The 21,927-nt window shown below is 40.1% G+C and overlaps 1 protein-coding gene and 1 long non-coding RNA gene across 10 annotated transcripts in view; one reads left to right on the forward strand and one right to left on the reverse strand.

The window, feature by feature from the left end:
* DTNB (dystrobrevin beta) overlaps positions 1–21,927 on the forward strand; it is a 251,360-nt gene that overhangs the window by 185,316 nt on the left and 44,117 nt on the right. For all 8 annotated transcript variants that reach the window (XM_034659796.1, XM_034659801.1, XM_034659799.1 and 5 more), the window contains exons 13-15: positions 9,627–9,712; positions 10,805–10,918; positions 21,134–21,230. In XM_034659796.1, the coding sequence (XP_034515687.1) occupies positions 9,627–9,712; positions 10,805–10,918; positions 21,134–21,230 (297 nt within the window). The remainder of the gene's footprint in view (positions 1–9,626; positions 9,713–10,804; positions 10,919–21,133; positions 21,231–21,927) is intronic.
* Positions 2,232–7,045, reverse strand: LOC117802048. 2 transcript variants are annotated; one of them, XR_004625066.1, is made up of 3 exons: positions 6,726–7,045; positions 4,308–4,479; positions 2,232–2,342 (listed from the first exon to the last, which is right to left on the reverse strand). It is a non-coding gene; the product is annotated as an uncharacterized LOC117802048 (long non-coding RNA). The 2 variants fall into 2 exon arrangements; XR_004625065.1 differs by lacking the exon at positions 2,232–2,342 and adding an exon at positions 3,879–4,083.

The raw sequence follows: 21,927 nt of genomic DNA on the forward strand, positions 1-21,927 counted from the left end.
TTTCTGGACCAATGGAAACATTCTGCATTTTTATAGAATTGTGTGTTACATGAGTTGTATGTATTTGTCAAAACTGATTGGATGGCATACTTAAGATCTGAGCGTTACATCTCAATTAAAAAGGGACCAAAAATAGTGAATATGTCAGAGTTTGATTGTAATGAGAAATGGCTTCCCAGGGATTTGTCATGGGTTTACAGCAATTTTGAAATAATTTATAATAAAATGTTCTCTTTTCTTCTTTCATTTCAGCCCTTTACTTTCCTCGAAGAGTTGTGTGCATATTAATATCCATTTCCCCTTCCCTCCACACACACATTCATTGTATGCATTTGGCAAATATTTATTTTGTTCTGTGATGTGCCAGATTGGATACTATGATGAACAAATGATTCCTGCCCTCAAGGAACTAACAGTCTAGTGAGAGAGACAAACAGTAAACAAATACTCACACTATGAAACATAACTACAGGGGAGCCTGGGTGGCTCAGTTGGTTAAGCGTCCAACTCTTGGTTTCAGATCAGGTCGTAATCTCAGAGTCGTGGGATCAAGCCCTGCGTCGGGCTCCCCACTCAGCGGGAGAGTCTCTTTCTCTCTCTCCCTCTGCCCTTTCCCCCATTTGCACTCTCTCTCGCTCTCACTTCCAAATAAATAAATAAAATATTTAAAAAATTAAAAAGCATAATTACAAATAATTAGGTGCAATGGAGGAAAAATAGAAGGAGCTATGAAAATGGATAGCAGGTCCCTGACTTATACTGTGTGGCCTCTGTCAGTAAGTGTTACTTGTGTTGAGATCTGAAAATAAGTAGAAGAGAATTCAGTTTCCTGGGAACTAAAAAGGACTGAAACCCAAAGCAGCCCATGGACCACCGTTGCTGCCACTCCTGCCCTATTTTAATTGTCTTGAGGTACAGTGGGCAAAACCTTGTATATATGCAAAGTGGAGAGTTGGAAATGAGGCTTTCACATTAAGTGAGGCCCCTGAAAGCATTATAACCTGGTGAAGGTATGGTATCGAAGACCATTCATCTGCTAGCACAAAGATAGGACAAGAAAGCTTTAGGTTCTCCTCCTGTTGGAGTGGAGGAGGTCTCCCCTGGGAACTTCCAACCTTAGTCCTGTTTGTACTTGTGTTGGGTGCATTTACATTACTTCATAGTTTGAGAAACACCAAAGTAAAGTTTTAATATAAAATTAATTCTGCAGCATTGAGGAGAAGCAAAATATAAATCCTCTCCTGAGGTTAACATTCTCAATTGAGGGCAAGCAGTATTCCCACAGAAAGAGCCCAACTAAACATGAACTCCTGAGCATCTCTGTAAAATTAGACCCTCAGTGACTTTAGATACTAGAATCATTGGTTATAGAATAACTATTTTTAAAATTTCTTCAGACATGAAAGAAGGAATTAAAAACATGATAAAAGAGGGGCGCCTGGGTGGCGCAGTCGTTAAGCATCTGCCTTTGGCTCAGGGCGTGATCCCAGCGTTCTGGGATCGAGCCCCACATCAGGCTCCTCCACTAGGAGCCTGCTTCTTCCTCTCCCACTCCCCCTGCTTCTGTTCCCTCTCTCGCTGGCTGTCTCTCTCTCTGCCAAATAAATAAATAAAATCTTAAAAAAAAAAAAACATGATAAAAGACTATCTAAAAAGACTGGGATGAAAACAAACCAAATAGAACATAAACATTTTAAAAACAAAAGTTGTTGAAATTTAAACTCAGTGGATGGGTTAAATGTCAGGTCAGACACAGATGCACAGAGAATTAGTCTGCTGGAAAATATTTGTAAGAAAGTTTCCCAAATGGGGGTGTCTGGGTGGCTCAGTTGGTTAAGTGTCTGCCTTTGACTCAGGTCATGATCTCAGGGTCCTGGGATCGAGCCCCGCGTTGGGCGCCCTGCTCAGTGGAGAGTCAGCTTTTCTCTCTCTGTCTGCTGTTCCTCCTGCTTGTGGTCCCTCTCTCTCTCTCTGTCAAATAAATAAAAATAAAATCTTAAAAAAAAAAAAGTTTCCCAAATGCAACATAAAAAGATGAAAAATTTGAAACAAGGTTTTCAGACGTAGAAGATAGAGAACCAACAGTCATCTCATTGGAACCCCCACCCCCAGGACCCCTGCCAAAAAAAGGAAAATAAAATTATTTTCTGTTAGGTGAGAAAATGTTTGAGGAATTAATGGCTGAAAAAATTTCCAAAATTGACTCATGACATGAATCCTCAGATTGAAACATCACAATGAGTCCCAACTGGATAAATAAAAGTTCATACCTACGTGTGTCCTCGTGGAACTGCAGAATACAAGGACAAGATACTCAAAAAGCAACCAGAGAGGATAGAGATCTGCAAAGAATTGATAATTAGATTTTCAGCACCAACAACAATATAACAATATTTTCATAAACAAAAAAACCCTTTATTTAAAAATAAATATAACACATCCAATTATATCCAGTCCTGCTAATGCTTATGCTGAAACTTTAAGAATTTTCTTTATGAGAAAAGATAGTCAAATATCGCTAATGTCAACCGAAAGTAACTAAACCTGTCAAAGGAAAAGGAGAGAGACTTTCTGGCAAGGATTGAGAAAGGTCCTGGTGAGAGTCATGCTAAAAGAATAATACCAATGGCTAACATTTATGAACTGTTTACTATATGCCAGTCATTGTTGTAAGTGCATATATTAGCTCATTTATTCATCAAAACAATCTCACGAGAAAACCAATCTTCATAAAGGTAAGGAAACTACTCAAGGTGACAGTTTGTAAGTGGTCCAGCTGGGCCTGGGGTGCTATTCTATCATCTGCTGAGATTTTGCTACAGAAGGGTTTAGTTCAGGAAGAGCATTAAATCTGGAGAAAGAGGAAGACAAAAGGAGGAAGGATCTGAGGCTGAAACAACAGACTATGTGAGCATGAAGCAGGTCAGCAACACCCGGTGTGTGCCGGGGGCTGTTTCAGCCTCTGTAAAGGCCCTGAGCTCAGAGGTTGCAGCATCTCCGAGATGACTTGAGCGGCTAGAGCTCTCAGGACCATCTTCCACAAACGTATATTACTTTTAGAAATGTGTGCCAATTTGTCTTTACTTCTTCGTAGAGAAATAGAGTCACGAAAGCTTCTGGTGGAGAGTCTTGCTCCGTTTCTCCCCCCAAAAAGTAATTTATTCCTTTTGGGTTTGTTTAGACTTCAAAATCTTTTCCTTGAGAATCTAGTATTAGGTCACACATCTGACTCCCAACATGACAACTCTAAAGGTTAGGGGAAAAGAGCAGAATGGAGCGGGGGCAAGTCAGGGAAAGAGAAAAGTTCCATTTAATCCGTTATACCCTACATGTGTCCTCAGTCACAACTGTTCAAGTCATTGTAGAAATTAGAACTTATGAAATTAAATTTGTTGAGATAGCACTGTGGTTGAATTTTTAAAATGAAGTGTATTTAATGCCATCATGTAGTCTTGCTGACTCTACATCATGCTTTTAAAATATTGCAAATAAAAGCTCCAAAGCCATTTGACCCTGAGAAAAGGAGGTCACAGTTCTCCTTTCCTGCAAACAAGATAAGTCTGTTTACACCTGATAGTTTCTGATGCCAATTCTCTAATTCGTGTGAAAATGATCATTGTTAGAACGGTCTTAAGACGAAATACTGATAGAGTCCCTTTCATCTTCAGTTTGTTTTCCAAAGTGTAGTTATCTTATTAAATATTGGGCCTCTCAGGAAGGATTCTTCTTGACTAGATTTCTGTTAAACAGAACACTACTAATCCGCTAATCTCTCGCTGATACAAGTGCTTTGCATAAAGTGGGTGTAGTGCTCAAAAGAATTTATTTATAGCCTGCCAGATAGGCTTTGTATTGATTTTTTTTTTCAAAAACCTCCTTTCACAAAAAAAAAAAACAACCATTAAATTACTTTAAACAGCCAGCATTGCACCCCGTGGAGCGCCCCAGTGGCAGAGCTGTCCTGACTTCTTAGGTGACAGTGTGGCCACTGAAACCTTTTCAGGCTGACCCTTGAACAAAGAAATGTGATGTTGCTTAGAAGAGCCAGGAGAGCTCATTTGTCTTCCTGGAGTGCCTGAATTCCTTTAAAAACAAAACAAAACAAAATTATAGTGTGTGGTAAATCATAGTAATAACAGCAAATTCTTAAAATTTCATCACCAACATCAGCAACATTAGATATAATCCGAGGAGAGTTTTTTGTTTATTTTTTCTAAGTTTTTTTTCTTTATGAAAAATGTGAAATGTGTTATGGAAATCTTGGAAGAAATGTGAAAGGAAGGGGAAACAGCATGTTGTCATCCCACCTCACATGTTTTCGAGTAGCTTTTTTTCAGATAGCTCAGCCCAGCCTTCACAGCCTTATCACTTTGCCTGCTCCCAGTGTGCACCATTCCAGAAATATCCTTGTGACTTCTTACAAGTAGAGATCAGCAGTATCCATGTGGTGTTTTGCACACATTTAATGACGCAAAGCCCCTGTAAAATAGTAATTGTCACATGTGGATACATATTATAAACATGTGTGAAGCATTTAAAAAATACAGAGATCCTTGGCTTTGCTTCCAGCCTACTAAATCAGAATCTCTGTGTTCAGAGTACATTGATTTTTATTTAAAAAAGAAAAGCAAAACTTTCAGTCTTCTGATTTACACCGAGCTAGGGACCCACTACCCTAAAAAACATTGGGGTTTTGAGAGAGATTAATAATCCACAACCCTCCAGTTAGTCTAAGCGAGATGGGAGGGTGGGCGCCCCTGGGATATGAAGAAAGCCTAGCGGGTATCAGGCACATCTCTGGAACTCACCCTGCCAAGTTCATGCAGATGGGAAGCCTCCAGTCCTTTTTTAGAGGTTTCAGAAATACATGCTACCAGATTGCAGTTTGCTGACTGCGTTGGCTTTCCTTGGTTTTATAACATTTGCCCAGTTATACCCGAAGGGGTCCTGTTTCTTACCCTGTATTTTTCAGATGTATCTCCATCTCATTAAAGATGATGGAGCTCTGTGAGATTACCCAAACCTAAGAGAATGCTCATGTAACAAAGGAGTTGATCCTCTTCACACTTCTTTCTGTACATAATCCCATTTTACAGCTAAGAAAATAAAAGTATAGGGAAATAAAATAACTCAAGGTTTGCATGGTGAGTAGATAGCAAAATCTAGGATTCCTCACTAGCCTATCTACTTCCATTCTTCTCTCACCACAGTAAATTCTCCATATAGAAAATGGGGTTTGTTCATTTTTTATAAGCTTTTTATTATAGAACAGTTTTAGATTTACAGAGAAATTGCAAAGCTACTACAGAGTTTCCAAATAAATCATGCTCAGTTTCTCCTGTTATTAACATATTAGCATGGGATGCATATTGCAACTAATGAGCCAATATTGATGCATCAGTTAAAGTCCATGCTTTATTCAGATTTTGTTAGTTTTTACCCAGTGTCCCTTTTCCATTCCTGGATTCCATCCAGGATAGCACATTACATTAAGTTGTCATGTCTGTTAGGCTCCTCTGGGCTGTGACAGTTTCTCTAACTCTCCTTGTTTTTGATGACCTTGGCAGCTTTGAGGAGTACTAGTCAAATACGTTGTAGAATGTCCCTTAAATGGGATTAGTCTGATGTTTTTCTCATGAGTAGACTTGAGTTACAGCTTTTGAGGAGGACGATGTAAGTGCCATTGTTCTTCCTTTGTATCAAGGGTACGTAGTACCAACATCATTTATCACTGTTGATGTTGACCTTGATCACCTGGCCAAGATAGTGTTTGTCAGGTTTCTCCAACATCAAGTTACTCCTCCCCCTCCTTTCCACACTGTCCTCTCTGGAAAGAAGCCACTACGGACGGCCTGTACTAAAGGATTGAGAGTCATGCTCCATCTCCTTGAAGGCAGACTATGTAACTACAGTATTTGGACTTGATTCCATGTATTTCCTTGTTCACAATCCTACAGTGGCTTCATATCACTTTCAGAATGAAAGGGAAACTTCCCTCCAATGCTAAACGGCCCTTGGTGATCAGGGCCCAGGGTCATTTCCTAGAGTCAGCTACCGTTTTCACCAAAGGCTGCCCTGTTCCCATCAGTACCGACCCGAGCACACCCAGACGGAGCAGCTGCAGGCCTTGGCCTCTGCCCAGCGCCCCCATCCCTCAGCCCAGCACCCGCTTTACTTCCCCACGTGACTGAGTCTCTGAGAGCCTTTCATTATCACCTCATTCAAAGAGTCTTCTGTCTCAGTTTACTATTTCATGACCCTAGATTTCATCATTGGATTTATCACTACTGATGGTCTGTACTTACATCTTTGGTTCCTTATCTTTCTCTCCCAGCATCATGTAAGCTACATGAGGGTGGGGCTGTATCTCCCTCACTCGTGCATCCTACTTCCTGGAACAGTATCTAGCACATAGTAGGTGCTTAGGAAATATTTGCTGAATAAAGGAATGAACTAGTTAATTTTTGAAAGAAATCATCCTTAGGTCTCTTGTGGTTGAAGTATTCTGTGGCTTTATGAACTAATAATTCCCTTTCTGTCTTTTTCTCCTCAGTATCCTACAGGCATTTTAGGGAGAGAGACCTAGCTTTTTTTTTTTTTTTTAAAGAAATACTGTGGAGTTTAAGATAGTAAATAAATAAAATCCTAAGTTTCTCTGTTATTTAATGTACACTTGACTGTGTTTAAAATTTGGTTGGGTGAAATAAGCCACCATCAACACTTACCTCTGGGGGCTCTCCCTGTTGTCAGTCCAGCGGAACTGCTGCCTCAGGATAGAAATCTTCTTCCACCCACACTTCTTTGTACTTGAGTAACAGTACTTCTTGGTGCCAAAGAATCATGCCTGGTTAGAAATTGCTGCTGATAATAACTCTTCTCTTGATTCCTGTATTAACCTCCTCTTTGATAGAAGCCTCAGCCTTGCAGTAACTCAAAACTGAAAAGATTCTTTAGAAATTTCCAATGAAGGGGCACCTGGTGGCTCAGTCAGTTAAGTGTCTGCCTTCGGCTCAGCTCATGCTCCAGGCTCCTGGGATCGAGCCCCACATTGGGCTCCCTGCTCAGTGGGGAGTCTGCTTCTCCTCCCTTTGCCCCTCCCCCCAATTGTGCTCTTGCTCTCTTTCAAATAAATAAATAAAATCTTTTAAAAAAGGAAAAGAAATTTCCAATGAAATACTGTGAGGTTTTTTGTTTGTTTGCCATCACAAAGCCAATTCCTTTTAGACCCCATTTCCTCATCCATTATTTTCCCTGATCCCACGCTAATAAGGAGCCATTTGTCTTAACTCCCATTTTCAGGAATTGGAAATCTGTCATTGACAGCAGATTCCATCTCAGGCAAGCCATTTTTCTGAGGCTCAGCTCAGGCTATCACAATGGAAAGAATATAGAAAATTTGCTCAATTGGCTGTCGGTCCACTCTAAAGGAAAAAACATCACCTTTTTTTTTTCTTTTAAGAAAAAAATATTTGGTAAAAAGCCTCCCACCCACATTTGCTATGCTGTTTTACCCCTGTTTATTTAGGAAATGCCACATGAAAAGAATTACTTATTGCATCTTTAAGCTCTAGACAGGAAACAAGGTTTCTGCTTCATGGTAGGTCATGTTTTGGGTAGAACCAAGTTTGTGCGGAGCGTGAAGCATAGCCATTGCAGAACCTGCGTTTTGAGCTTCCGTTCTGGCTAATGAAAAATAAAGGAAACATTGCCTCTGCATCCATTTTCCTAGTTTGTGTTGATCAGTTTCCATATGCTTAAAGGAGGTAACAAGGGTCAGAAATGTCAGTGGATATGCAAATCAAAACCACGAATGATTTCTCCAGAGAAGATATGCAAATGCCCAATAAGCACATGAAAGCATGCTCCCCATTTTAGTCATAGGGAAAATGCAAGTTGCATTCACAATGAGACACCGCTTCACACCCACTAGGATGACTATGATCAAAAAGATGTACAGTAACAAGTGTTGACAAGGGTATGGAAAAAATGGAACCTTCGTACATTGCTGGTGAGCATGTAAAATGGTGCAGCCATTTTCCACTTATGCGGATAACTTAGCAGTTCCTCAAAAGGCAGTTACTGTATGACCCAGCAATTCCCCTCCTAGATATATACCCAAGAGAAATGAAAACGTGTCTGTACACAAAAACGTGTCCGCAGATGTTCATCACAGCATTATTTGAAATAGCCCAAAAATGGGAAAAACCCAAATGCCCATCGGCTGTTGAATGCATAAACAAAACGTAGTATATCCATGTAACAGAATGTTGTTCAGCCACAAAAAAGAATGAAGTATCGATACATGCTACAACATAGATGAACCCTGAAAACATTTTGCTGAAAGAAGCCAGGCATAAAAGATCACATATTGTATGATTCCATGTATATGAAATATCCAGAATAGGCAAATCCATAGACGTAAAAAATAGGTTAGCAGTTGTCAGGGTGTGGGTGTAGGGGGAATGGGGAATGACTGCTAATGGGGATGGAGTTTCTTTTGGGGGTGATAAAAACGTTCTGGAATTAGATAGTGGTGATGATCTCACAATCTTGTAAATATATTTTAAAAACCACTGAATTGGACCCTTTAATGGATTTTATGGTATGCAAATTATATCTCAATTAAAAAAACACACAGGGGGCGCGTGGGTGGCGCAGTCGGTTGGGTGTCCAACTCTTGATTTCAGCTCAGGTCATGATCTCAGAGTCCCAGGATCGAGTCCCATGTTGGCTCTTCACTCAGCACAGAGTCTGCTTGGATTCTCTCTCTCCCTCTGCCCCTCCCACTGCTCGCGTGCTCTCTCTCTCTCACTCGCTCTTTCTTTCTCAATAAATAAAATCTTTTAAAAAACCCACCAATTAAATATTTCACATGGACTAGAATCTGGTTAAAAGAAAAGGCAATGACAAGTGTTGACGATGTGGAGAAATTGGAACCGTCCCTCATTGGTGGGATTCTAGAATGGTACAGCTACTTTGAAAAACAGTTGGATAGTTCCTCAAAATATTAAATACAGAGTTAGCATATAACTCAGGAATTCCACTCCTTAGGTATTTACCCAAGAGAAATGGAAACATATATCGACACAAAGATTTATAAATGAAAATTTAAAGCAACTTAATTTGTAACAGTCAAAAACTGGAAACAGTGGAATACTACTCAGCAATAAAAGGGAAGGAGCTCCTGATTCATGGAGCAACAGTGACAAACCTCAGAAACAACATGCTTAGTGAAAGTCAGAAACCAAAGACTACATGTATGAGTCCATATATATGAAGCTTCTAGAAAAGGCAGAACTATAGAGAGAAAGTTATCAGTGGTTGCCTGTGGTTGGGGATGAGAGTGGCAACTGACGACAAACCAGCATGAGGGAATTTTTTGTGGTGACGGAAAATGTTCTAAAACTGGACTGTGGTGATTCGTTGCACAACAGTTTAAATTTACTAAGACTCCGTGAATGGTATATTTAAAATGGGTGGATTTCATGGTATGTAAATTATACCTCAAAAGTCTGTTTTTAAAAATCTGTAGTCTAGGACTCAGGATGTAGTTTAATCACACACACACACACACACACACATACCCCAAAAAGAAAAAAAAAAATGTTTCTTTCTCCTCACTGTAGACCCGTCCTCCCACTGACCTGAGCTTTAACTTTGATGCCAACAAACAACAAAGACAGCTTATTGCAGAACTGGAAAACAAAAACAGGTAAGAATGCAGAAGTCGAGCCAGCTTCTAAAGTCCAAGACAATCATGTGAGTATCTGATTCTCATTTTCCTTGTAGAGTAGCTGACTTTTGACCATAAAGGAAGATCCCACCTCAGTGAATATAGGCCAGACCAACTCATGGGAATGCCCCTACTGTAATTTATAGATCTCTGCACGCTGTACATTCTGGTAGCCCAGAGCCCTGCTCACGTGCCCTCAGGCGGATTCTTTACGCCAGTGCCTTCTCCCGCCCACCAGTTCCCCTCTCATGATTCCCTTTTCCACTCCAACTCCCTTTTGCTCTATCTAGTCATCTTATCCTGGCCCACTGTGCTGTGTGTGAATGTCTGTTCTCTCACCACAAAACCAGTTAAAGGCATGGAGAGGGACGCCTGGATGGCTCAGTTGGTTAAGTGTCTGCCCTTGCCTCAGGTCATGATCCCAGGGTCCTGGGATTGAGCCCTGTGTTGGGCTCCCTGCTCAGCGGGAAGCCTGCTTCTCCCTCTGCCATCCACTCCCCCTTCTTGTGCTTGCGTGCGCTCTCTCTCTCTCAAATAGATAAATAAAATCTTAAAAATAAATAAATAAATAAATAAATAAATAAATAAATAAATAAGGGCACGGAGACCAGACAGCACATCAGTATGCCCTGAAAAGGTGAAACCAGGACAAGAGGATTGAATGTAATGTAACAGGCATAGGAAGAAGAAATGGCAGCCATCATCACTCAGCAGCTCAAGAGGAAGAGGAGAGAGAAAGACGGGGGAAGTTAGCATAGGACCCATTAGGAGGTTGTAGGGAGTTCTTTTTTCCTTTCTCTAGAAAGGAACAGAGCATTCTAGTGATTGGTTTCCTTTTGTGGAGATTTTTCAAGTTCTTGAGAAGAGTATTTATATGACTTTTTCTACCACAAAGGATTGTTTCATTGAGGAAATATGAAGTGCAGCAGTGTTGAGAAGGTGGCTCTTTCACTTCTTGGTTATTTGGAAACAGTCAGAACAAGATTGGTAGGGGCCACTGTATTAGAGTTAGAAGTCATAACAGGAAAGAGCGAGCTGTGCAGCCATCTTTCTTTCATCTGTCCTCTCTAGGGAGATCCTGCAGGAGATCCAGCGTCTCCGTCTGGAGCATGAGCAGGCTTCCCAGCCCACCCCTGAGAAGGCACAGCAGAACCCCACATTGCTGGCGGAGCTGCGGCTGCTGAGGTAAGCAGGGATACTGTCAGCAAATGGTAATCTGCTACAGTAGGAATTTATGTGTCAGGGAACCAGACTAGTGGGATGGAATCTGTTTATCACTATAACTTGTCCTGTCAGAACAAACGCGTTCCCCTCGTTCTGTTACTGCTTCAGGTGTTTGGCTTCCATTATTAATGTCTCTGAGAACTTCAGAACCAGGTCAACACCAGTCTCCAGTTCCATGACAAGCAGAGCAGTGTTTATACTTTTGTGACTGCTTCAAGACCACTGTGCTACACTCGATCTTCTTATCTTGTTAATCAGCCTGACTTTAAAGACTCTTGGTAGGAATAATGCTCTTCTGTCCTACGAGTATATTCCCCTGGTGCCTCATAGGGCAGGACTCCGTTGAAGGAGAAGGGTGCTTGCTACCTGTGCACATCCTCAGACATGAAACCACGTGGGAATCCCTTGCACCATGGCTGTGGAACCTTCCCACTTCAACATAAACTCTCAGGGCTGAGAGACCAAAGGGCACAGGATCCGACTAAGTGTAGAGAGCAGCTTCAGCTCCCACTTGGATGCTGTTTCAGAGGGAATGGAGAAATATTCTAGAAGAGTATTACATGAAAGTGAGCCAATCAAAGCTATTAGGGGCTTATTTCCTATCAGTCTTCGAAAGATGTGTGCACACTCTTTGGTAAGTGAAGACATTTTGGACACTAAGTTAGTAACTTGATTTTCATCAGACCTCTGAATTTCCAAAGAGTGGGTTCTTTCTGTGTAAGTTGTAACATTTAACATTCCACAGTTGATTTTTAATGTGCTATCATCTGGGATTCTGCATAGCTATCCTTTTTAAAAAATTAACATAAAATGTATTATTAGTTTCAGAGGTAGAGTTCAGTGATTCATCAGTCTTATATAATACTAGTGCTTATTGCATCACGTGCCCTCCTTACTGTCCATCACCCAGTTACCCCATCCCTCCCACCCACCCCCAACAACCCTAAGTTTGTTTCCTATGATTAAGAGTCTCTTATGAGGGGGTGGAAGACCATTTATCATGCTAATGGACATCAAAAGAAAGCTGGGGTGACAATCCTTATATCAGACAAATTAGATTTTAAACCAAAGACTATAAAAGAGATGAGGAAGGACACTATATCATACTTCCAGGGTCTATCCAGCAAGAAGTTCTAACAATTGTAAATATTTATGCACCTAACATGGGAGCAGCCAGTTATATAAGCCAATTAATAACAAAATCAAAGAAAAACATCAATAATAATACAATAATAGTAGGGAACTTTAACACCTCCCTCACTGAAATGAACAGATCATCTAAGCAAAAGGTCAACAAGGAAATAAGGGCTTTAAATGACACACTGGACCAGATGGACTTCACAGATCTATTCAGAACATTCCATCCCAAAGCTACAGAATACACATTTTTCTCTAGTGCACATGGAACATTCTCCAGAGTAGATCACATCCTGGGTCACAAATCAGGTCTCAACTGGTACCAAAAGATTGGGATCTTTCCCTGCACATTTTCGGACCACAATGCTTTGAAACTCGAACTCAGTCACAATAAGAAAGTTGGAAAGAACTCAAATACATGGAGGCTAAAGAGCATCCTACTAAAGAATGAATGGGTCAACCAGTAAATTAAAGAAGAATTTTAAAAAATTCATGGAAACAAATGAAAATGAAAATACAACTGTTCAAAACCTTTGGGATGCAGCAAAGGCTGTCCTAAGAGGGAAGTAGATAGCAATACAAGCCTTTCTCAAGAAACAAGAAAGTTCTCAAATACACTACCTAACCATACACCTAAAGCAGCTGGAGAAAGAACAGCAAATAAAGCCTAAACCCAGCAGGAGAAGAGCAGAAATCAATGAAACAGAAACCAAGAACAGTAGAACAGTAGAACAGTCAATGAAATTAGGAGCTGGTTCTTTGAAAGAATTAATAAGATTAATAAGATTGATAAACCACTGGCCAGACTTATCAAAAAGAAAAGAGAAAAGACCCAAATAAATAAAATCATGAATGAAAGAGGAGAGATCACAACCAACACCAAAGAAATACAAACAATTATAAGAACATATTATGAGCAACTATATGCCAACAAATTAGACAATCTGGAAGAAATGGGTGCATTCCTAGGGACTTATAAACTACCAAAACTGAACCAGGAAGAAATAGAAAACCTGAACAGATCCATAATCAGCAAGGAAATTGAAGCAGTCATCAGTCTCCCAACAAACAATAGCCTAGGGCCAGATGGCTTCCCAGGGGAATTCTACCAAACATTTAAAGAAGAATTAATACCTATTCTTCTGAAATTCTTCCAAAAAATAGAAATGGAAGGAAAACTTCCAAACTCATTTTATGAGGCCAGCATTACCTTGATCCCAAAACCAAAGACCCACATGGATGCAAAAATTCTCACCAAGATTCCCTGATGAACATGGATGCAAAAATTCTCACCAAGATACTAGCCAATAGGATCCAACAGTACATTAAAAGGATTATTCACCACAACCAAGTGGGATCTATTCTTGGGCTGCAAAGGTGGTTCAACGTCTGCAGATCGATCAATGTGATACACCACATTAATAAGAGAAAGGACAAGAACCATATGATCCTCTCAATAGGTGCAGAAAAAGCATTTGACAAAGTACAGCATTCTTTCTTGATTAAAACTCTTCACAGTGTAGGGATAGAGGATACATTCCTCAATTTCATAAAAGCCATCTATGAAAAATCCCCAGCAAATATCATTCTCAATAGGGAAAAACTGAGAGCTTTCCCCCTAAGTTCAGGAATATGGCAGGGATGTCCATTATCACCACTGTGGTTCAACATAGTACTAAAAGTCTTAGCCTCAGCAATCAGACAACAAAAAGAAAAGACATCTGAATCGGCAAAGAAGAAGTCAAACTCTCACTCTTTGCAGATGATATGATACTTTATGTGGAAAACCCAAAAGACTCCACCCCAAAACTGCTAGAACTCATACAGGAATTCAGTAAAGTGGCAGAATATAAAATCAATGCATTTCTATAAACTAAAATCAGTTGCATTTCTATAAACCAACAACAAGATAGAAGAAAAAGAAATTAAGGAGTCGATCCCATTTACAATTGCACCCCAAACTGTAAGATAGCTAGGAGTAAATCTTACCAAAGAGGCAAAGGATCTGTACTCAGGAAACTATAGAATACTCTTGAAAGAAATTGAGGAAGACACAAAGAAATGGAAGAACATTCCATGCTCATGGATTGGAAGAATAAATATTGTGAAAATGTCTATACTACCTAGAGCAATCTACACATTCAATGCAATCCCTATCAAAGTACCATCAACTTTTTTCACAGAAATGGAACAAATAATCCTAAAATTTGTATGGAACCAGAAAAGACCCCAAATAGCCAGAAGAATGTTGAAAAAGAAAACCAAAGCTGGTGGCATCACAATTCACATAACAAAGCTGTAGTCATCAAGACAGTATGGTACTGGCACAAAAACAGACACATACAGAATAGAGAACTCAGAAATGGACTCTCAACTCTATGGTCAACTAATCTTTGACAAAGCAAGAAAGAATATCCAGTGGAAAAAAAGTCTCTTCCACAAATGGTGTTGGGAAAATCGGACAGCCACATGCAGAAGAGTGAAACTGGAATTTCCTTACACCATACATAAAAATAGACTCAAAATGGATGAAAGACCTAAATGTGAGACAGGAATCCATCAAAATCCTTGAAATGAACACAGGCAGCAACTTCTTTGACCTCAGCTGCAGCAAATTCTTCTGAGACACATTGCCAAAGGCAAGGGAAGCAAGGGCAAAAATGAACTATTGGGACTTCATCAAGATAAAAAGCTTTTGTACAGCAAAGGAAAGTCAACAAAACCAAAAGACAACCGACAGAATGGGAGAAGATACTTGCAAATGACATATCAAATAAAAGGCTAGTATCCAAAATCTATAATGAACTTATCAAACTCAACACCCAAAGAACAAATAATCCAATCAAAAAATGGGCAGAAAACATGAACAGACATTTCTGCAAAGAAGACATCCAAATGGCCAACAGACATATGAAAAAGTGCTCAATATCACTCGGCATCAGGGAAATACAAATCAAAACCACAATGAGATACCACCTCACACCAGTCAGAATGACTAAAATGAACAAATCAGGAAACAACAGATGTCGGCAAGGATGTGGGACATCCTTGGGGATGGGACAGATGTATGGGAACCCTCCTACACTGTTGGTGGGAATGCAAGTTGGTGCAGCCACACTGGAAAACAGTATGGAGGTTCCTCAAAAAGTTGAAAATAGAGCTACCCTATGACCCAGCAATTGCACTCCTGGGTATTTATCCCAAAGATACGAAGGTAGTAATCAGAAGGGGCAACTACACCCCGGTGTTTATATCAGCAATGTCCACAATAGCCAAATTATGGAAAGAGCCCAGTTTTCCATTGATACATGAATGGATATAGAAGGTGTGGTATATATAATACAATGGAATATTATGCAGCCATCAAAAAATTGAAATCTTGCCATTTGCAATGGCGTGGATGGAACTAGAGGGTATATGTAAGCGAAATAAGTCAGTCAGAGAAAGACAATTATCATATGATCTCACCGATATGTGGAATTTGAGAAACAAGGCAGAGGATCATAGGGGAAGAGAGGAAAAAATGAACGAAGAAGAAACCAGAGAGGGAGACAAACCATAAGAGACTCTTAATCTTAAGAAACAAACTGAGGGTGATGGAGTGGGTGGGGGTGGGAAGGATGGGGTGGTTGGATGATGGACATTGGGGAGGGTATGTGTTGTGGTGAGCGCTGTGTATTGTGTAAGACTGATGAATCACAGACCTGTACCCTGAAATAAATAATACATTATACGTTAAAAAGAAAAAAGTGTGTGTGTGTGTGTGTGTGTGTGTGTTTACCATAAAAGACACTTAATCATAAGAAACAAACTGAGGGGGTGCCTGGGTGGCTCAGTTGTTAGGCATCTGCCTTCGGCTCAGGGCGTGATCCCAGAGTCCTGGGATTGAGCCCCACATCAGGCTCCTCTGCTGGGAGCCTGCTTCTTTCCTGTCCCACTCCCCCTGCTTGTGTTCCCTCTCTCGCTGGCTGTCTCTCTCTCTGTCAAATAAATAAATAAAATCTTAAAAAAAAAAAAACGAACAAATTGAGGGTTGCTGGCCAGGAGGTGGGTGGGGGGATGGAGTAACCGGGTGATGGACATTAAGGAGGGCGCTTGATATAATGAGCACTGGGTGTTATAAAAGACTGATGAATCACTGACCTCTACCTCTGAAACTAATAATATGTTATATGTTAATTAATTGAATTTAAATTTAAAGGAAAACAAAAAATTAAAAAATAAAGCAATTAACTAATCTTAATTAAGTAATTAAACAAGTTATTAAATACTTGGTTTTTTATTTTAAAAAAAAGAGTCTCTTATGGTTTGTCTCCCTCTGATTTCTTGGGTTTTTTTTTTCCCTCTCTTCCCTATGATCCTCTGTTTTGTTTCTTAAAGTCCACATATGAGTGAGATCATATGATAATTGTCTTTCTCTGATTGACTTCTTCCTCTTATGGCTGTCCTTTTTTAATTCTTCCTTTGGCTTAGGTCATTTAGCTTTTCAACCATGATTACTTTTCCTAGAGAATGGAGATTATTGTTTTTCTCTGTCTTTCTGTCTAGATTTATATCATCAATAAATAAGTCATAAAGAATTTAAACTGTGCAGATGAAGATCATTAGAGATATAGAGATTCCCATTCTTCTGAAAATTAGTTTCTATATTTAATTGGGCTTGAGGATTTGGTTGCTGTGCGGTCCTCTGTTGCATGCCTGGGATGTTAGCAGGTTGGTGCTACACTAGGAAGTCTGGGAGAGCATGTGCTGCTGACTCAAGCTCAGTGTAACTCTCAACTCTCGGCGTAAGATACAACTGCTCCACTTCCCCACCACAGTTCAGGCACAAGTGACTCTTTTGTATCTAGCAAAGCAAAAATGGTTATACTCCAGTCTTAACTGTTGTGGAAAGTGGGATTGCTAAAAGTCCTTTATTAAGCTGGAGGCGTCTGAAAATTATCATAGATTTAGTAGGCAAAGGGCTGAGTCCAGAGGTGATATGTAGGCAGCAAGAAGCACGAATTTAACCTAAATCCAAGGAGGGTCTAACTCTTGAGAAATCAGGAAGTATTTAATCTCAAAGCAGCTTCCATTATCACTAAAGAAAGAGGAACTATTTCGTAAGTGTGCGGGATCAATTGGTTGTACATACAGACAAAACATACTGGCTCTTTGCTTCATGCTGTTTACAGAAAATACCACCAGATGGATTAACATGAAGACACAACTTTAAAACTTCAGAAGAAAATGTAGGGAATGTCTTTTTAAAAAAGATTTTATGTTATTTATTAGAGAGAGAGAGAAAGAGAGAGAGCATGACCGGGTTTGTTGGGGGAGGAGCAGAGAGAAAGGAAAAAACAGACTCCCCACTGAGCAGGGAGCCCATGTGGCTCAGTCCCAGAACCCGGGGATCATGACCTGAGCTGAAGGCAGGTGTTTAACTAGCCATAAAAGAAGTTGGTAAATTCATCTATATTCATATTAAAACTTTTGTTTATCAAAAGACATATGAAGGGCAGCTTTCATTCCTAGGTGTCTGATATCCTTCTGGTTTTGACCAATATATATGAATCCCAGAACTGCCAATACCCAGCTAGAAGATGGAGAATTTCATTCTTAGGATTAGTGGTTATGAATCCTGACCACCAGGGTCATCCTTCCCCCTTGATTGTTATTTTTAATGGTATATTCGTTACAGTAGCATATATGACAGATATGTAAGATATGAAGCATAATGATAAAATGAACACGCATGAACCCACATCCTACTCACATATTGTTAAAACCATGTCGTGTGTAAGTGCCCCCGATCCCATTTCCTTGTTTCTACCTTCCACACAGAGCTTACCTCTATGCAGAATTTGGTTTATTATTCCTTTGCTTTTTAAACAGTATTATCAAGTATATGTGTATTCCTGCATATTAAAGTCTTTAGTTTTGCTTTTTGTTTTTTGAGCTTTAGAGAAATGTTGTTATATGCATATAGTGGAACCTTCCTCCCTTCACTATTATGCTTCAGTATCCTTCCATGTTGTTGCTTGTAGCTGGAATTCATTTTCACCACATGTTATAATTACTTGGCAATGCACAGCACAAAGAGTACTGCATCCAGTCTTAAAAGTTCAGGGAAGAAAGGCTTTCTAGAAAATTGAATGAGTCAGTTTCTCTTTATTGCATTTATAGCTGCGCTGGAAATTTAGGGACTATAAAGACTAGAAAACAATGATTCCATCTTAAAAATTTATAGTATAGTCTGGGAAATAAATATAAAATCATTTTCTAGTCAGTTAACTAGTATTATATAGTATTAATAAATAGTATGGGCACTACGTTGTAAGAAAGCTAAGCAGGTGGGGCTCCTGGGTGGCTCAGTCAGTTAAGCGTCTGATTCTTGATCTCAGCTCAGGTCTTGATCTCATGGTCATGAGTTCAAGCCCCACATTGGTCTCCACGCTGGGTGTGGAGCCTACTTAAAAAAAAAAAAAAAAGGTGGGGCACCTGGGTGGCTCTGTCAGTTAAGCATCTGCCTTTGGCTCAGGTCATGATCTCAGGGTCCTGGGATTGAGCCCCCCATTGAGCTCCCTGCTCGGCAGGGAGTCTGCTTCTCCTTCTCCCTCTGCTCCCTGTCCTGCTCGTTATCTCTCTCTCTCAAATAAAAAAATAAAATCTTACAAAAAAGAATATAAGTGGGAAATATATATGTATATGTATACACATACATATATATATATACACATATATATAGAAAGCTGGAAGCAGTTAGACCCATGGAAGTGGTGGAAGTTGAGCTAGACCATGAAAGGGATGATGTGGATGAAATCTGGGAGGAAACATTTCAGATTAGAAGTGGAGTTGGGGTTCAGCATGATTCCCCAAATAACTGTGATACATTTCAGAGAAGGGAAGGAGTCTTGGAGCTAAGAAATTGTTTCAGGTATCCAGTGCATTAATCTTTAAAGTGCCAGTGATAAGAAATAAAATTAGTTGAATAATTGAGACCAGATTCTAGAGAGCCTTAAGTGATAGGTGATGGAAGTCCTCGGAGGATTTCAAACAATGATTGTATTAACTTCACTAGATTTTAACTGAGTACATACTGGAGGCATGACATTCTCTTAAGCATTCAGTACATGCAAAGACTCATCCCCTGACCTCAAGGATTTTGCATCATGGTAGGAATGACAGCAATGCAAGGTAAAATAAATCAAGTGCCACAGAAAAGCACCAATTGCTATGGCGATTAATTAAGCAGGATCTGATACCTGCTGAAGTAGTCAGGAGCAGCTTCCTGGGAAGAGTGACGTTTGGGTTGGACACCAAGGAGTAATAACATTTGGAAGAAGTGGGGGAATGGCTGTGAGGCGTGAAATGATAGGATCTGTTTAGGCAAATGGGAACCATCACTAGACATCCAGACATGGAAGGGGATAGAAGGTGAGGCACTAGGGATAGGAATGTAGGTGGGGTCTGGAGCAGCACTCCCTGATAGAAACATAATGTGAGCCACATATGTAAATTAAAACTTTCCTAACAACCACAATGAAAAGCTAAAAGGAAATAGGTGCCATTGATTTTTTTTTTTAGATTTTATTTATTTTTTTGACAGGGAGAGAGAGAGAGCACAAGCAGGGGGAGCGGCAGCCAGAGGGAGAAGCTGGAAGAGGGAGAAGCAGGCTGCCCACTGAGCAAGGAGCCCAATGCGCGACTCCATCCCAGGACCCTGGGATCATGACCTGAGCGGAAGGCAGCCGCTTAACTGACTGAGCCACCCAGGCGCCCTGGTGCCATTAATTTTAACACTATCTTTTACTTAACCTGATTTACCCAAAATATTACCATTCAACATATAGTCAACATTCAAAAATATTAATGAGATATTTTACTTTTTTTTTCCACAGTAAGGTTTTGAAATCCAGTGCATCTCAATTCAGAATAGCCATGTTTCAAGTGTTCAGTAGTCATGTGTGGCTAGTAGTTACTAGAATGGACAGCTGAGGCATGGATCGTGCAAGACAAGAGTTAGTGATGCTAGAAATGCTACTAAGATTATTACAGAGGATGATGAAATGAACAGGTTTTCTTTGAGAAGCATTGTAAAGTTCATAGAACACACTTTCATACCTAGTATCTTGTTTGATCCTCAAAAATTGCCGTTGTTGTTTGTAATTAGTCCCATTTTAGCGAAGAGAAAATTGAGGCTCTTACAGGGTAAGTGACTTGTCCAAGGTTGCAGTATTTAGTAAATGGTGGCCCTCTAGTCTTCTGATTTCTATTCCACTTCACCGTAACAGATGAAATCAGGATTAATCAAGATAGGAGAACATAGCACATGTAAAGTAGGTGTTTTTGGATAAAGTGAGAGATATGGGAAGAGAAAGACACATAAATTTCTAGGAAAGAATCATCTGAATTGGGTGACGGAGAATTAGGGTGTAGGCAGAGAAGTATTAAAGAGGACCAAAGTTTTCAGCCATAACAACTGGAAAAAATCAGGAAGGAGAACCATTTGTGGACTAAAGTCTTAAGTTTGGTTTGGACATAGCTAGAATTGACTGTCCTCGGGAAAAAGTCAGTTCTCTTACACAGAGTCACCCTGATGCCAGTCGCACACTTGAGGCTGGTGTCTGGTGCTGGAAGCAATAGCAACAGAACCCTATTCTCCCTGAGCAGTTTTCATACATTTTCTCACTATCAATTTAAATTTAGACTAATTCTATATATTCTCTCTAAATGAGGTATTTGCGTTCCTGAGGAATTTTTAAAATTGCTTTAATAATAATATTATTAATACTTTTTCTCTACATTGCCATATCTATATTGTGTTTTCCAAAGTATTTTTACATACTGTTCTCAAAACATTAAAGGAAGAGAGTAAAACAAATATTATTACCACTTTCCAACATAACGTAGCAGAGGTTAAATGACTTGCTCAGCATCTCAGACCCTGGTAAGTAGCTGAATCGGGTCTAAAACCCATTTCACCTACACTTGGACCCTTCTTCAAAGGTCCCTTTATCTTCAGAGTTTCCTTTCTGATGGGCTTTTCCCCTCGGACAGGCAGAGGAAAGACGAGCTGGAGCAGAGAATGTCGGCCCTGCAGGAGAGCAGGCGTGAGCTGATGGTTCAGCTGGAAGGGCTCATGAAGCTGCTGAAGGTGAGAGAGCCCTGGCCCTGGCCGCTCCCCGCCTCCCCGCCCTGGGCTCAGCCGTCCTCCTTCCCTTTCACCACCCGCTCCTCTGCTACCTCCCCTGTGCTGTCCTGAACGAGATGCAGCGAAAGGCTGAAATGCCACTGGCCCATAAAGGTAGCCCTGACTCCGGAAGGTCGTGGAAACTAGTGTGAAAGCTGATGATAAAAAATGAGTAACTGCAACTAGAGTCCAGTCCTTGAGTAGTTGCTTTTATGAATACATATAAAGGTTTGTAAACAGGATATTAACTATATGTAAATGAGTATTTCTCCACGATTTAAAGTTTCTCTTAAGACAAGTTTTCAAATATTCCGCCTAAATACATAACAGTTATTTTGTGTCCTATTTTAGTAAGAATCGGAGCCGCAAACCAAGCTAATCAGACTAATTCTAACGAATAATTTTATGAGGAGGAACAAAATAGCATATTAGCTCTAGGTTTGTTATACTGGGGCTTCAATAATTTTGGGATGACTAGATCTCACTGTCTATCTTTGTTGAAGAATATATTACAACCCCTGAACCCAGAGGAGAGAGAGGCACGCTTGGCATTTAAATGTCCTCACCTAGACGGTTTTCCTGGTATTCAACAGAAATATATACCCAGATTCATAACAGCAATACCAAAGCGCATTTTTTCCTGCGGCTCATTCCTTAGGTC

This window comes from Ailuropoda melanoleuca, chromosome 4 (assembly GCF_002007445.2).
Source record: "Ailuropoda melanoleuca isolate Jingjing chromosome 4, ASM200744v2, whole genome shotgun sequence".
Classification (NCBI taxonomy): domain Eukaryota; kingdom Metazoa; phylum Chordata; class Mammalia; order Carnivora; family Ursidae; genus Ailuropoda; species Ailuropoda melanoleuca.